Below are 17,898 nucleotides of genomic sequence, written 5' to 3'. Positions count from 1 at the left end.
GCAAATTCTTGCCTGCACACCCAGCGGCTCTTGAATCAGTAATGTCTCCTCTCACCATTGCTTTATTTGGGTCCCCCGACATCTCTCACCAAGGCTGTTACAGAATCTCCTAATATTCTCCTTGTTTTTTGCCTTGTCCTCTCACATACTTTCCAATGCCTCCACAAGGGTAGACTTAAACATACAATGGGCTCTGTCTCCTCCTTATGTAATAATCTTCAAACCCTTCTTATATCCAAAGCAGTGTGAAGCCCTGACTCCTTAATAGAGCACTAAAGGCATTTTATTGCCTGTCACTGCCTATCTCTTCAGCCTTCTATGCGGTCCTTCTTATATCCCCATAACACTAGATTCTTATATCCCAGCCTTCTATGCGGTCCTTCTTATATCCCAGTAACACTGGATTTATATCCCAGTTCTCTCCCAGAACACTTGCCCCTCTCTACTACTAAGCACTGCTAGTGCTACCAGTATACTACTGTTCCTGCCAACACACACACACACACACACACACACACACACACACACGGGACAATGAAGGAAGATGGCACATAAGAAGAAATCTGGTGTCTACTAGCATCACCTGCGACATCATTATACAAAGGCCTGAGAGAATATGCCTGTTATTTTTTAAAAATAATTTTTGTGACATGAATTTTCGTATTTTATAAAGTGGACTCAAATAGAAAATCCAAATTCAGTCATCCATTTAACACCATAGTATTGATTAAGCACCTACTTTGTGCCAAATAATATGCTATACGCCAACTGATTTTTGGCTATTTTCAAGTATAAAACTTTAGTATATGTTTACAGAAATGTTCAGTTTATCGTTTATTCAACGATAAAATCCATGTAATAAATTTTAAAGGTATTAACCCTTTAAAAAAATACATGTTAAACAGAAAGAGAATCACTAATATGAAAACCGGTAGAGTGAACTGGGGTGTCAAACTGGCCCCCCTGTTACAGCTTTATCCAGGGCAGTGGGAGGCATGGCAGTGCACATAAACAGACTAGCTCAATGCCAAGGTCGTCTTAGCCGTCTGCCACACCCTGGCCCATCCAGAGCCCTGCCCCAGAACACACTCCCAACCCTTACACCTACAGTACCTTTCCTCCGAGTATCAGCCTCTGGGCTTCTTTGCCAGAGTGAGGCTCCCACTCTGAGGATACTCCTTGTTTCTTTGGAACTCCCTTTCCATGGCAGACACACTTCCTGTGTTCTCAGCCTTCTGTAGCCCACATTCCCGCTCTGGCCCTACCTGGCACCCAGCTCTCTGACGGCGTCTCTCAGGCAGGGCAAGGTCGGGGCTGGCATTCCTCTTCCACATTCTGTGAGGCTAATCTGACTTTCCCCTTCTCTGCCTCTCTGTATTCTCTTACAGCTTTGGGATTCCTTACCAGCCTCCTCACACCCAGACCCTCCTTCTTACCCCCCACCTCAGGGGAATCATGCCACAGGTCTCCCAGCACCCAGCAGGACACCTCCTTGGTTCCTTACCGAATCAGCTGGCTGTGAGCTGCCTTTTCTTCTATACTGCCCCTTGTCTCCTTCTGACTCGAATTAATTTTAACTGTCTTTCTCCAGCCCTTCTCTGGCGCTTTCTTTCTATTCTTCTAAATGAGTCTGAGCATAACATTTTCATCTATTATTTTGTTCTGTACACTTCCATCTTTCCATTGATGATCTAAATACCCACCATGGGATACTCAAAAAACCTTAAACACAGAGTCAAAAAGAGTGCCAATGGCATGCCTTCGATGGAAAAGGATCAAGGCATTCTAATTCTGGCAGTTTCCAGTAGATAGCCCTCTGGTCAGACATAACACGGACTTGGCAGAGACAGTGTGAATACCAAGCTTTCTAGAGGGTGTCCTCTCTGGATTCAACTGCTTATTGAGAATTTATTCTGTCGATGCAGAGGCAGGGAGAATCCGGTGAAAGCCGACGAAGTACAACTGTACCAGGCAACCGGGGGCATTCAGTAAACTGTAAATGAGAGAATTAACAAATGTGTGGCTTTACAGAAGGTCCATGGTCCTCATGTCCACTTTCTGATCTTGTGGCTATGACCTGGGAAACTAAGGTTCGTTTTAGTAGATGGGTTTTGATTGTCTGAGTTTTAGGTTTACGTAAGTCATAGAAACTATTGAGGAAATTCACCTATGCCATGGTGAGATGAGCTTCGAAACCACAGACTTGTTTGTAAGAGATACCTATGAGGATCTGTTTGCAAGGATTTCGGAAGTCCTAGGCATGTAACTTACTCTCTCTCATGTGAGATGATCAAGTCTCTGAGCGTGACAGGTAAAATGTTTATCACCGGTGCCTCCTTGGGGCGCCTGGGTGGCCCAATCATTAAGCATCTGCCTTTGGCTCAGGTCATGATCCCAGGGTCCTGGGTTCAAACTCTGCATCAGGCTCCTTGCAGGAAGCCTGCTTCTTCCTCTCCCACTCCCCCTGCTTCTGTTCCCTCTCTCGCTGTGTCTTTCTGTCAAATAAAAAAAATCTTTAAAAAAAAATAATGATTCACCTTGCGTGTGGTAGCAGATTTATTTCCAGGGGCTGGTTTCTTCACCATGGAGCAGACATGGATTTTGTTTTCCCTTTTGAAAAATAACTAACCTCTGGCGTTTAAAGCATGCATCATAGTATTTTCACTGGCAGATAGCTAAAGTGTGACAGCATCAGCGGATAAAACAGGACATGATTTTTGCACTGTTTTGCATTACTAAAACTGGGGTACTTGTTAAGAATGGAGGGAGGGGGCAGCTGAAAGCATGTTTATGAAGTGCTGAACCTTTACTTAGTCACATCTGTCCTGTCAGTAGGAACATTTTGGAGAGATGAGAACTGAAGTCTCTTGAGTTCTAATTTTTTATGGTTGAACATGGAACTCTGTCTTGCTTGATAGGACACTACCAGGAGCAACAAGGAATTAAAACAGGGATGGATTAGCATCTAGAGACTTCTTTGAGAAAGAAAACAATCTGGGTTATTTTAACATAAACTCTATATTAGAAGAGGGTCTGGGAGACAATTTGGGAACTAGCTCTAAGCTTGACATAAATCTTGAAATCTCTACCTTTCCATCTCCTTCTTGAGGCACCTTGCTGTCGGGATCCCACAGCAGTTTCTACTCTGCAATGGCCCATCCCCTGTGTCATCTCAAGTGCGCATGTATGAATGGCCTCACTGCCCCCTACTATCCTGGAGATGGAGTTTGGTGGAGAGCCCACATAGTTCAAGAATTTCATTCTCATCAAGAAAAGAGAAGTGAGTTAACTACCTCTGTTTGAATCTTGAATTCAGAGGGCTATTAAATTTTCATAGTGGCAACGCTGAACCTATAGACAAGTTGTCTTGACAAAATTCTCTGTCCTCCTGATCAGGAACAGCTTAGTCCCATGTACGGAAGGACTTGCAGATTTATACATGGTTCATTTTATGGCCCAAACTCAGACCTCTGTGATTCATTTCTGTTACACAGCTCACATGCTCTAAACGACATTCCCTTGTTTTCTCCTGTTGAAATGGAAGACTGTAGGGAGAGAAAGGAAAGAGACTGATTTGGGGACAGAAGTGGTTCCTTGAAAGGGACAGAGAACAGATGGGCTTAACAAGTCATTATGGATAAAGATGTTGGAAGGAAACCGTGGAAATATTTAGCAGTTTCATAATCTCTGTATCCTCCCCCCCCCCCCCCGAAAAAAGCACAGTGGTAATTTTATTAAGACAGGAATAAGTTTAAATATGTATGGGAGAAGAGCTGATGCTGAAATATGAAAGTGAAATGTAAATTTGAGGGAAATACTATGTTGCTGAAAAAACCTATAACATGCGAGGCGAGGGTGAGGCACTTGTATTTATTACTAGATATAGAAATTTACTTTCTCAGCATTCTATTTCCTTAAAAGGAGGGGAAATCAGCTACGTGACAACTATTCATTTTCACAAGTGACAGTGACTTCAAATTTTGATTTCTAGTTTTATTTTGGTCCCCAAATTAACATTTTTTAGTGTTTCTTTCCGTTCTGCTCCTCTGACCCAGCCTGGAAAATTTGAAGAACATTTATTTCTTTTGTTTTTCCACTCTCATAAGGCTTTAAAATATTTTTCTTAAACTCAAAATATAAAAACAATGATATTTTCAAAGTGCATGTATTGAGATTCTCATTTGCAATGAGATATCACAATTAGAATTCATAGTTAAGGCAACTGAGCTTTCATTTTTTTCAAGTTGTTAATATTTGAAATTACCTATGATTTATCATTTATGGAAGACTTATAAGTTTATAGACTGTGTGTTTTTTTTTTTTTTTAAAGATTTTATTTATTTATTTGTCAGAGAGAGAGAGGGAGAGAGAGCGAGCACACGCAGACAGAACGGCAGGCAGAGGCAGAGGGAGAAGCAGGCTCCCTGCTGAGCAAGGAGCCCGATGCGGGACTCGATCCCAGGACGCTGGGATCATGACCTGAGCTGAAGGCAGCTGCTTAACCAACTGAGCCACCCAAGCGTCCCTAGACTGTGTGTTTTATGGCTTAGACTCAGGCATCCATGAATCATTGCTAATAAACACAGTCCTTGACAATATGGCACTTGAATCTAGCAGAGCCCTCATCCAATGCGCCAAATGTGTGAGCTCAAACTGGTGTCACTTTAGAGGCATAGAGAGTTAATGCAGCTTCCAAAAGCTGCATTTGTGTTCCATCCATAGTCTGTGTTCTGTGACTGGTTGATGCTCATGAGCTCATGTTGAATGTTTTGTGATTCAGTGTACACTTTATAAAAGCAGATCTCACTAAATATATGTAGGAGAGGAAACAACAACAACAACAACAAAATTCACCAAATAGCTGTTTGACAGCAAATGAATGTAGTGCAACAAAACTTCAGTACTCTTATCTATTCTGGTGTTATAATCCTGAAGCAATTCAGAAATAAATTTTGGCAGGTAAATAAAATCATATACTGATTTCTGGAACATGGCATAATGCAAATGAGAAATAGAAATATAATCTTCAACACTGTGTAACAATATATTTGCGATGTCTTACAAAAAAATCTAAAATAAAATAGCTTTCCTAAGATTAGTTTTTATATTATATCCCTAAGCAGATCTTTCAAAAAAAATACACACACACACATATATATATATATATATATATAATTTCAAGCCAGCTCCTCTTTAAGGAGATTATATTTTTTCCAATATGAAGTGTTCTATAACCCAGTGAGCTAATGCGAGAGAGAGCAAGAGAGAGAGAGAGCGAGGTCGAGCATGGGAAGGAAGGGGTGCAGGGTGGGGGTGCAGAGGGACAGGGATAGAGTCCAAGTGGACTCTATGCTGAGCGCAGAGCCTGATGCAGGGCTCAGTCTCATGACCCTGAGATCACAACCTGAGCTGAAATCAAGAATAGGACACTTAACCGACCATGCCACCCAGGTGTCCCCCAGTGACCTAATTCTTAAATGCATACTATGTGTCAGACACTGTTTTCAGCTTGTATGTGTTTTATTTCATTTATTATTTACAACAACCTTATGAAGTAGGAATTTTTATCACTGTATTTTGACATATGAGGAATTTGAGGACATTAAGTAACTTGTTGAAAGTCAGACAGTGATGATGAAGATGAGACTTGAGCTCAGGCAATCTGACTTCCAACCCACCATATTAAGTTGCTACACTTCACTCCATGGATTCAGACCAGAGGTAGATGATCTCTTAAGCAGAGATAAGTGAAAAAAATATATACAATTTCATTGACATATTTCCCCCATTTGAAATAGTTAAGGCTTACAAAGGAAAGGAAAAGAGTCCCTTATGACTTTCCTTAACAAAAAATCATCATCTGAGAGGCAATTTTGATATATATAAAAACTAAACCTTCCAAATTACTAAACTATCTGATGGTTTTCTGGAAATGAAGTTTCCTAGAAGGAACAGAGCTTGTTCAAGACCAAGGTTACCACTAGAGCATGACAAGTCTCCTCTATATTGGCCACAATGATAGAATATTATGCTACCATCTCATACCAATAACCTCAGGAAGAGTGTAAAAATCATATACAAGAAGACGATTCAGGCATTTGGGCTTTTCTTCAAAGCTTTGACCTAAGTCAGGGAGATCCAGAAGACCGGGACTAATCCAGGAGATCCACTTGTGAACTGGATCTTCAAGGACCCCAAAACTTATGGTTCTATGGAAAGTTCCATTAAGTCTAGCATCCCCCTGGGAGATCTCATCTTAGGACTCTTGGTCCTGCTGATTTTCTTATTGGAAGGCACTTGGGGAATTTGGAACTGGAGCATGTTTTCTGAGGCACCTGAATCATGGACATTTAGTACTAGACAGGAGTCAGCTTATCTAACTTCATCATTTTGCCAAAAAGCAGAGTTTAAAACTTTGGATGATGTCACAGAACCTGTCAGGAATAAAATCACAAAGCAAAGTAGGTTCTCTGGCTCTTAAAATCTGGAGATTTTAGTTGACTGACTTGGCCTTCATACCGGTCAAAGCCCCCGGCCTTTCAGACCTGTGGACACGGTTTGTGGCACTTCTTTCTCTGTCCTCTATCAGGCGTCTGTGGCTGAGCATGCCACTCTGATTCACCGTTTGTGACTCTGTGACAGAATGATCAGCATTCCAAGAAACAGCACATGGCTAAAACACAACATCGACGATGATGTACAGGACTAATAGATGTTATCTTAATGTTCTTGTACCTTCTGGAACATTGGAGAATTTTGTTTAGGGTTAAACAAGTCTCTAACCATAATCTTATTTTTACCCATCTCTTTAAGAAATGTGGATGGAGAAAAACAGGATTAAAAAATAAGTTTTCACTGTTTGCCTTAATCTCAATTTAAATGTAGATTCTGGGGAAATATTCTATTTCCAGGGACAGTCTCCAATAATTCCTACTTGTAAGGGAGGAAAGGGAGACAGACTGAGAAGTTTCCAGGATACCAAGAACAAAGCTGCAAATTCATTCTAGTTAGTCTCCCCGCTAGTGCAGGGGTGGGGTCCTACCCAGAGAGCCACATACCAGGAGCAGCTACAGCAACAGCACCAGCAGAAGCAACATGTGTTGTTGGGTCTCTGGTTTCCGGGCCCTTGAGACACAGCAGGTGTTCCTTCATTTTGTGTCTGCTGTCTTTTTCGCATTTCAGCTACTTTCGGACCCAATGGCTGAAAGAAAAGAGAAAACAGAAGGTATGAAAAAATTAAAAGAAAGATACATTGCCTCTGCTGAAGGGAGCACAGTTTAATTGGGATGGGAGATGAATGAAGGTAAAAAAAAAGAAACTGAATAAGCTCTAGTAGTCAAATGAAAAATTCTCAAGAAAAAATTTTTAGGAGACTATCTTAAAAACTTTCCAACTTTTGGAAAATATTATAAAACTTTGTCAAAAACACAAAATAAACCCGGATAGAGATAGGTCATTTTCTCAAGCAGGAACATGGGATATCTTCAAAATGTTAATTGTCCCAAATTATTCTATAAATTCAATATGCCTGCAATAAAAATTCTAATGGAATCATTCATGGAAACCTATAAAGGGATTCTAAAGTTTATGTGGAGGACTAAAAGGACAGAAATAAAACAAGAAACTTCTGGAAACAAGAACAAGTGGGGATATCTTATCAATAATATGAAACAATAATAATTAGGACAGTATGTCATTGGCATGGGAATACATAAATAGATCAGTAGAAGGAATTTGTATTGTGCTGAGACACAGACTCAGGCATATATGCAATCATGGCTTAAGTTAGAGGACACCTCATTATCACTTAGAAAAAAAATTCAATACATGGTGTTGATACAATTAGATTTATACATGAAAAAAATTACACCTCTAAGCGGTAACACACAAATAAACTTCAGTCAAATTAGGGGTCGATGTTACAAACAATTCTAAAACTATGGCAAGAAAATATGGAAAAATGCTTTTACAGTTTCAGGGCAGGAAAAGGATTTCTTACGAGAGTAAGTCAAGAAGGAAAATATTATTAAATAATAATAAAATAAAGTGAAAAATGAAAACCAGACTAGAAGATACAAAGGATTATTATCTGTAAGACAGAAGTAACATATCACAACTGAAAAATGCAAATTACCTAATAGACAAGTGGGCAAAGGAGATGGGCGGGCAGTTTACAGAAGAGAAAATATAAATGCCCCAAGTTAGATTAATAAATGCTCAAAACTTATACTCAGAAAATTTTGAATAAAACAACTATTCCATAACCAATTTCCCCCAGTTAAAAAGTCACAGGGCACCAATTTTGAGAGAGGATGTGGGTAAACAAAAAGCTCTCAACCATCATTTTGAAGAATACTATTGGCTACATAACAATGTAGCTAACAAATTTCACTCTCATATTTATACACTGGAGAAACTTTCACATATGCATACACTAGTGTATGAGGAGACATTAATGACAGTATTTTTAATAACTTAACTGAAAAACAATCCATATTTTTCTCTTTTCAGGAATGAATAAAAATGGGGATCTCATTATATGATGAGATATACAAACAACACTTAAAATGAATAACTTATCTATAGGATTCAAAGAGGAGATCGTAAAATAACATTGAGTGGAAAAATAGCTGTAAAATATTAAATATAACTTGTATTATTAACATAATCTTCATAAGTATGCAAAACAGTATCTCTTATTAATTTCCAGATGATATGTATAGTAAAGTGATGAAAACATGAACTTGATCCATGACCTTGGATGCTTCTGGGGGATAATGATGGGGAATGTGATTGGAAAAGAAGGGATTTTTAACTTTATCTGATCATTTCTTTTACAAAGACCTGCAACAATAATAAAATATTAATATTTTTTAATTGGAGTATTGCACAAAGGAGTATTTATTTGATTATCTTTTGTACTTATCTATATTTTTTCTTCAGAGCACCCCCCCCCCACATATACGTAAATACACATACGTAAATACAAAAAGCTTTATACCAAACAGAGGTCCTTATCTATATCTTATCCTGGAAGTTTGCAGAATGATTCAGTCACCTTCTTGAGAATTGAAGACCTTCATTTTCTCACTGCTAACTATCCGATTTTGGAAAATTCATAGAGAAATGCCATGCTGCATGCAATGTTGTGGTTTAAAACCATTGAAAAGGAGTTCAAATACTATATGAGATTTGCAGGACTTTTCACTGTTTTTTAAATCCTTTGGCTCATTAGAAAAAAAAAATCACAAGCAAATACCTTGTGTTTTTTCTGAGGTAACTGTGTATGTTATGCCATAAACATTTTCCTTCTGTCAATTAAAAAACAAAAACAAAAAACAAAAACTACTACTCACTGATTTCTCTTGTGTAAGTACCCATACCATTTGGAGCAGGTTGCCTCTGTTTTTCTAACTGATCTCTGTGTGTCCCTGAATACCAGTAGTTCAGTATTTATATTTGGTATTTTATCAAATGTGTTTGGAGTCTACACTTCTCCTGGGCTGCCTGACATACAACTATATTTAAGAAAAACAGTCTGTTGTTATATTTTGCTACATAGTTGCACTGCCCAAAGAATTACACACACAGAGCGGAGGAAAAGCTATCTAGAGAGCTACTTAGTGACCGCCCTCTCTCTGGGCGAACAGGCATGGGGCATAGTGGCTATTGACATACTGGAATCCTTACTTGCATCTACTTCTTGTGTGTCCCTCTAAGCAGAGGGGCTCATGATAATTCACTGGGGTTTATCTGTAAATACAGAAGGGAAAATCTGCATAATTCTTCTAGTTTTCTTTTCTAGAGGTAACTGATTCTAGTTTTCAGAGAAACAGATTTTGTTAATGTCATAAAGGAAAAAAGGAAAAAAAAAAAGTTTTGCAAAAGGGTGCATAACCAAGGACTCAAACTCAAACAGTTTTGCGTAGGTGGAGGCCAGCTTTTTCTTTCCTCCAGTCAAACTCCCTAGGGAGACAGACTGTCAAGAAACTATTTAATTTCTCAGGGTAGAGCGGAATGAGGCAGGGGAAATTGGTTTCTCCTGTGCAGAGAAGTACATACCTGTGCACAAAATTAGGACTTCAGACTCTGAGCTCTGTGGCCTTGGAAGGGCCCATGACCCAGGGACACAGTAGAGCTGGGAGCATGCATGGTGGCATACTGGACTGCTCTTCTCACACTGGCCACCGTGGAAAACATGTCATTTAGTTCCTCTAGTGAGGAGTTGGGAAAGCTCTTATGAATAAAGATTAATCCTTGAGGATCATCATTTCCCCCCTCAAAGCTTTGGTAAATTTATTAGCAAGGTAAAACCATAAATTTGAGGTAGTGATGAGGGAGGGCTTATTTGTTGTTTTGGGCCATTATTTGTATCTTCCAAGAAGTAAGGAGGATGTTTGATCTCATTTCCACATGATTACAGTTTCACTCCATGTTGCTTTTTTCCCTTTTCAAGGATCACATACAATCATCAAAACCATCTTTGCACAACAAGAGTAAAAATCAACAAGTGGGACTACATCCAACTATAAAAACTTCTGCATAGCTACAGAAATCATCACCAAAATGAAAAGGCAACCTGAAGAATGGGAGAAAATATTTGCAACCATGTGTCTGGTAAAGGGCTTAATTTGCAAAATATATAAAGATCTCACGTGACTCAACAACAACAACAACAACAACAACAAAATCCAGTAAAACAAAACAAAACAAAACAAAACGGACAGAGGCACTGAATAGGCATTTTTCCAAAGAAGACACTCAAATGGCCAGCAGGTACATGGAAAGATACTTAACATCACTAATTATCAGGGAAATGCAAATCTAAACCACAAGGAGATAACACCTCACACCTGTCAGATGCTCTATTAACAAAAAGTCAAGAAATAATAAGTATTATTGAGCATGTAGAGAAAAGGGAATAGTCATGCACTCTTGGTGGGAATATAAATTGATTTAGGCACTATGGAAGTTTTTGAAGTACGGATGTTCTTCAAAAAATTAAAAATAGAATTGCCATCTGATCCAGCAATCGCACTTCTGGGTATATGTCCAAATACCATAAAAACAAGATATAGAAAAGATACCTGAACTTCCATGTTCACTGCAATTGCATTATTCATGCTACCCAAGATACAGAAACCAAACCAAGTGTTTGTCAGTGGATTGATGGATAAATATGTAGGGTGTGTGTGTGTGTGTGTGTGTGTGTGTGTGTGTGTGTGTAAAAAAGAATATGATGATATTCCATTCATATATATTCCACACATATATGTATATATGTATGTAAAATGAAATATTATCCAGTCATGAGAAAGAAGGAAATCTTGCCATTTGTAACAACATGGATGGACCTTGAGAGCAACATGCTAAGTGAGATAAGGCAGACAGAGAAAAACAAATATTGTTTGCTGCCACTTTTATGTGGAATCTAAAAAAAGCAGAACTTGTACAAACAGTGGTTCAGGAGCTGGTGGTGGAGGAACTGGGGAGATACTGGTCAAAGGGTACAAACTTGCAGTTAGAACATGAGGAACTTCTAGAGATCATAGCATTGTGCTTATAGTTAACAATACCATATTATATACTTCAAAGCTGCTAAGAGACTAGACCTTCAATATTCTCACCGCACAGAAGAAATGATAATTATGTGACATGATGGAGGTGTTAGGTAATGCTACAATCATATTGCAATATATAAATGTATCAAACCAACACTTGTACTTTACACTTACACAATGTTATATGTCATTTATATCTCAACTGGAAAAATATCTTTACAGTTTGAGCAATGAACAAAAAAATGAGATGAAATTTAAAAAGATAAATATAGGGATATGAGCTTGGATAAAAGAAAAACTTTGTAAATGGGGATGGGAGAAACGTGGCATACAAGGAGCATATGAAAAATTCTAGGTGATTTACTGGACAATAAATTCAGTATCAATCAATAGTACAGTGTAAACAAAATAGTTAATGAAAACTTAGAACACATTAATAGAAGCATATTTTCTAAAGCTGGTGATGGGTCTTCTCTTGGCTGGTTAAATGGTTGGCTAATTCTGGTCACCACAAGTTAAGAAAGAAATTGAAATATATTCAGAAGATTAGGAGAGGAATTAAAAAAAAACCTCAAAATTATAAGAATACTACTTTTAGAACAAGGTGTTTGCTCTAATGAAGAAAAAACAGACAATCCAAATCATACTTTTCTAATATTTGAAATGATGTCGCATAGGAGAGAATATAGATCTGCTCTGTAAGATCCCAAATGTTGGAAGATGGATTGACGAATAGAAGCAATGAAGACTCTTCCTTCCATATATGGAAAGTCTGTCTGATACTTAGATGAGACCTTCACTTACCTCTGGGGTTGGTGTTAAGCCAAGTATTCTTGAGCATTCAAATGGAGGCCTGGCAATGCTTTGAAAGAGGCTGATGTACAGAGGCCTCCATTTTACATGGGTGGTTAGACTGAGAAAATATCTTTTTTTTTTTTAAAGGAAGCTCCATGTCCAGCATGGCACCCAACATGGGGCTTGAACTCATGGTCTTGAGGACAAAACCTGAGCTGAGATCACGGATCAAGACACTTAACCAAATGAACCACTTGGGCACCTGAGAATGAGAAAATATCTTAGTTCTGAGGATACTGTTCTGGAAATGGGCTACCCAAGCTAACCACTCTCTTCAAAATACAATTGGGAGGGAGAGGAGAACCCCGGTTTTTATCAGTTTCTGCACTTTTATCGATCATATTGCCAGTTCTCGAGCATTGACTAGTATGATTCTTCATCTCTTTTTGTTTACATATTGTTTCCCAATAGAACTGTAAAACTCTTAAGAAGAAGCAGAGAAAGAAACAAATGTATCTCGTATCTATTGGCTTTCCTGGAATCTAGCAGTAATTTCTGCCAACAGTAGATGCATAATAAATGTGGAGTATTGTGACAGTGAATATGGCAGATTCCTCAGATTATTTAAAAAAAAAAAATCTACTTTCCCAAGACAGAGACTTCAAATTTTTACATACAACTCTTGTAGCTCTAGGACATACTGTCAAGTTTGAACAGTGCTCTTTATCCTTTCCCAAAATGTCCCTTTGGGATTGATAACAATAGAACACCTCAGTCCATCATTATTACGGTAAGAGTCAAATGGATTGAATATGTAAAATGCTTGGAACAATTTTTTATACATGGAGTAAGTACTCAGTAAGTGGCAGCCCTCTCAGGAAAACACCGGAGAGAACTGTTCTTCATGTTCCCAGAAAGCTGGTGTGGTACAATGTTTTGAGGCTACAGATGTTGAAGATTTCCATCCCTATCTTCTTGCTGAGAGATCATTTCTCCCAGGGTTGTCGAGTTTTTGTATCCATTGGGTGGAATCTTCCCATCTCAGGACTCCACACAAAGGCTTACTCAGTGAAGAAAGAAGACTAATAGTTTGGTTTTTCATTTCATCCCTAACACTGTAATTTTTATCACATGTAAATGAACTGAGTCTCAAGTGACTCATGGTACCCACAATCAACTCCTTATCCAACAATCAAACTTCATTATAATTGCAGCATCTTCGCATGTTTAGTGAAAGCATTCGGTTTTGCCATATAGTTGTTGATTTAGTGTTTAGCCCCAAAAAGGTATTTGCTAAATAAGCCAAATTTTTGAGGCCTTCTTTAGCACTATGGTGGACAAGGAACCAATTCACTATGTACAGATTTTTATTCCCGGTTGTGATGTGTTTTCCCTATGAAGGAAAACAACTTACTCCTCGATTTAAAATTTCTGATAACCACTTTGCTTCACCTAAGCCAGCATTTATCTATGTGACGGAGCGAACTTTCAATGTCATTTCCCATCTCATGATATGTTGATCTGAGAAGATTTGTATCCAAAATAGTTTTTGCTTTTGGGGGGTGTTTAAGGGACTTGTGTGTGTGTGTGTGTGTGTGCTGTTTTCAAAAATACCATTTTATGATTACATTAAAACTATGAGGAATTCAAGAAGTCATCTCTGTATACTCAGAGTGAATACACCTCAGGATGTGATTCTGGTCAATACTTTGGGGGGTTAGGTCTGGCTCCATCAGTAAATATGTCCCTGTGTTTCTTTTCTTAGGTGATATATATAAAACTTGCTAAAATATCACATTATGTTGAGTCTGCAATTCTCTCTCCATGATAACAATATTTTCATATGTATTTATAAGTATATAAATATATATAAGATTAAATAGAATCACTGCTGTGTCCTCCTTAACCTTTAAAGAACAGAACCAGATCAGTGTCCGTCCCTCTTCTTCTTCTCGCTCCTATGCATCTATGGGACACATTTGAAAGTGTTATTTGACAGGGCGATTTGGTAAGGGCTCTCATACAATGTTGATGCTAGTTTCTGGGCTCAGAACATTCAGCCATTTTTATTCCACAGAACATCACAATTTCTACTCCGATGATTCTGCTCTTCTATCAACTTTCCATTTTCTTCTTTTCACTATGCTTTCTAGAGTGCAGTGGCTTGGAGGAGGAGAGATCCAGACTAGAATCCCAGGGGTCTGCCTTGTCCTGGCCAGGTGGCAGTGAGTATGTTTTATTTAACTTCTGCCATTGTTTGTAAAATGGGGGAATGGTATACACTTCACTCAGTAGGTGTAAGGAAGGGAAAGCATATTTATTGCTACTATGATCACTAACCTTAGCAGTGTGCCAAGGAAACAGCACTCACTCATCTGTAATCAGAACCACAATACTTGTTCTTATTACTCCTAGACAACTTGTCTTCGTGTTTACATGAAGATTTTTCTTCAAAATTTTACGATGGGTTTTTAAATATAACTGCAAGGGTGACGGGTGGGCTTGGTAATTGCCAAGGTTCTCGTATGCAGAGCTAAAAACCAGGCCTTTGCCATTCTCAGTGTGGTCCCCAGATCAGCAGCAAACACACCCCTCCTCCCCACGGAAGGTTGTTAGAAATGAGGATCTCAAGCCCCATCTCAGATTTACTAGATTTGACTTTACATTTTAACAAAATTCCCTGATGATCCTTGTAACCAGTAAGGCCCGAAAAGCTCTGGTTCAGGCCACGCTAAGTTGGGAACTTGGGGGATTGTGATTGGTGTGTAAAGGTGATAGATCCACGAATCGGAAAGACATGGTGTGTTCTCGTTAAACACAAAGTGGGAGGAAAAATCACAAAAAGCTTGTTGAAATACTACCCCTTCATGCTCATCTCACTTACCATGCCCTCTACTTTCTACCCATTTGGGCAGAAGTAAGTCCTGCCCTCTCAGTGTTGACCCAGTATTGTGCGCCTCGCACATGAGCTGTAATTTGTGCACAAGCCTGTTACATTACTGGACTCTGACATCCTAAAGACTTTCTTTTGTGGAATCACTAGTACCTCACAGAGGTTCCTTCTGGCAGTCTCGGCCAGACCAGCCTATGGGAAAGCACCTAGCAACACTTGACCTTGATCTCCAATTTCATACTGTTTTGTAGTTTTGCCATGTGTGAGCTTTTCCTACAGGAGCATGGGCTCTTTGAGGGCAGAGGCTGGGTCATTCATCTTGGTAATTTTGATACACATAAAGGAGTAATTATGTGTCTCAATTAAGCTCCCACCAAGGACTGAAATTTTGTGAGATGGAGCAAGTATTTCATTCCACCTAGAACCATCTCTCTCTCTGTTTTGGTCAGAAAAAAAAAAAAAAGTTAGTTTAATGAGGAAAAATGTCTCTCATAAACTTTATCCCATGTTTTTTCTTCTTAAAATGTTGGTGTCTACTACTGTCTGTATATTCTGGAATCTAATATGCGCCAGTATTTAATTTTACACATAAATTTAAAAATCAGTGATTTCAGTGTTAACATCATCAACATGATCATGGTGAAAAGCACTGTATGTTCCAGGAACTTCATCACATATGAATAAGCCTGAGAACCAGCGAGCTCTGACAATGTGTGTTAAAGGAGTGAAACAAGATAAAGAGAAGGTGTCTTTCTAGCATAGGGGTGTAAACAGGTTCCCCAACAGAAGTTAGATCTTCTCAGTTTATATGAAGAAGAAGGTCATTCAATTACTTGGCAATAGTAGAAAGTCTAAAATACCAATACAGATGAAGTAGAGCTTTAAAACAAACAAACAACAAACAAACAAACCAACAAACCAAAACTTCTCTTAACCTGACTTATTCAGGCTTGGCTTTAGTTTAGAATAGCAGCATTAGCTTAAGGCGAGTGTTTTAGAAATGGGACAAAATCTTTGCCGTAAACACTGCACGGTGACAATGAGAATCCTTAGCACGGCCATTACTTTCTTTCTTGCCATTCTAGACAACATCACTGATTAATACGGAATTATCACGTGTTGACTTAGGGAAGTATTGACAGCACTTTCATCTATGTGACATACTCATTTTGGGAATCACTTAATTGCTCTTCAGAGAGCGGACATGCTTATTACTTCAATTCACATAAAAAAGATAAGTTAAAGGGGCGTCTGGGTAGTTTAGCTGGTTGAGCTTCTGCTTTGGGCTCAGGTCCTGATCTCAGGGTCCTGGGATGGAGCCCGTGTGTTGAGCTTCCTGCTCATCCGGAAGTTGGCTTGTCCCTCTCCCTTTGCTCCTCCCCCCGCTAGGGCGCACATGCTCGCTCTCGTTCAGATGAATAAATAGAATCTTAAAAAAAAAAAAAAAAAAAGATAAGCAAGATAACATAAGGAAAAAAAAAAACAAAAAACAAACCAAACTGTAAACAGAAAAAAAAAATCAGTAGAGAAAACAAAATCACATTTGAAAAGGGTATGCCAGAGGCTGTTTCTCTGAATAGTAATTATTCATATAATTATTTAAGATGGTAACACAAACAGGGATAATTGTTATGGAAATTCAATCAATGTCTATGTAAACACATTAAATGGGGATAAAGAGATTAATACTATGTGGAAGCATCGCCAGAAGAAAACTAAAACACAAACTATATACCATTTATGTTTGTGTTTCACATTATATCCCTATATACAATTCAATTCTTTCTCTACAACCAAGCCAATGTAAGTTATCTCTGATCTCTTTGGTACTTCCTGAAACTTCCTATATTGAAGAGCAGCTTCACTCTGCCACCTCCTCAGATATACTCAGCAAATGAGGTAATCTATCTATTCTTTCCAAAGCTGCGTCCCATATATATTATCTCACACTAATAGACATTTATTAAAAAAACAGAAGAACATTTAACGACACAATCCAGTAACCAGGAAACTTTTTCAAAAGCCCGCGTGTGTTCTACACAAGATAAAAATCCCTTGAAGAGGATTTATGGTCCCCTTTCCCTACAGCACTTTTTTAGGACTTATTCATCAAGACAGTTACTTCCCTTCACTCTGCCTTCAACACAGGCATGTTCAGCAAACCGGTCCTGTTAGAAAATTCATACCACCTCACCTCAGTTTCCTTGTTTTGTTTTGTTTTTTTTTTAATGAATTCACCAAACTCCAGGAAGTACACAAGTGATGGAATCAATTCAGTCAGCACTCTTCACTCACACAGCAAAACATGTTTACTCATTCCAGGAAGAGGGGGCAGCAGTTACTAGAAAACCTAAGCATGATGAGGGAAGAAAGGCTCTCCCAGAAGCCCCTGACACAACTGTTCCCAGCCTCCCACTAAGTACCCTCTGAAAAGCGGAGAAGACAAGTAGTAAAGTGACAGGTTTTATTTTATTTTTTGGTGGAGAGGGTGGTAGAGAAGCACAATTATTCTCCATCCTCATATATCCACAAAAGAGCACTGTTAATGAAAGGAACTTCATTGGTTTGGTTTTTAGCAAAGAATAGCTCTGGGGGAAGATTAGCAGTAATATCCAGAATATAATCAGGTAAAACGGACATGGTAGATAT

At 38.6% G+C, this 17,898-nt stretch overlaps 1 protein-coding gene across 1 annotated transcript in view; it reads right to left on the bottom strand.

Annotated features, from left to right (window-relative positions):
- The window catches only part of LOC111158737 (regulator of G protein signaling 17), an 87,696-nt gene that overhangs the window by 23,974 nt on the left and 45,824 nt on the right, over window positions 1-17,898 (bottom strand). Inside the window, exon 2 of the mRNA XM_022520972.1 lies at window positions 7,059-7,201. Coding sequence (XP_022376680.1) covers window positions 7,059-7,177 — 119 coding nt within the window. The 5' untranslated portion in view covers window positions 7,178-7,201. The remainder of the gene's footprint in view (window positions 1-7,058; window positions 7,202-17,898) is intronic.

This window comes from Enhydra lutris, unplaced genomic scaffold, assembly GCF_002288905.1.
Source record: "Enhydra lutris kenyoni isolate GAN:26980312 unplaced genomic scaffold, ASM228890v2 scaffoldscaffold62, whole genome shotgun sequence".
NCBI classification, from domain to species: Eukaryota; Metazoa; Chordata; class Mammalia; order Carnivora; family Mustelidae; genus Enhydra; species Enhydra lutris.
This window is presented reverse-complemented; position numbering and strand designations above follow the sequence as displayed.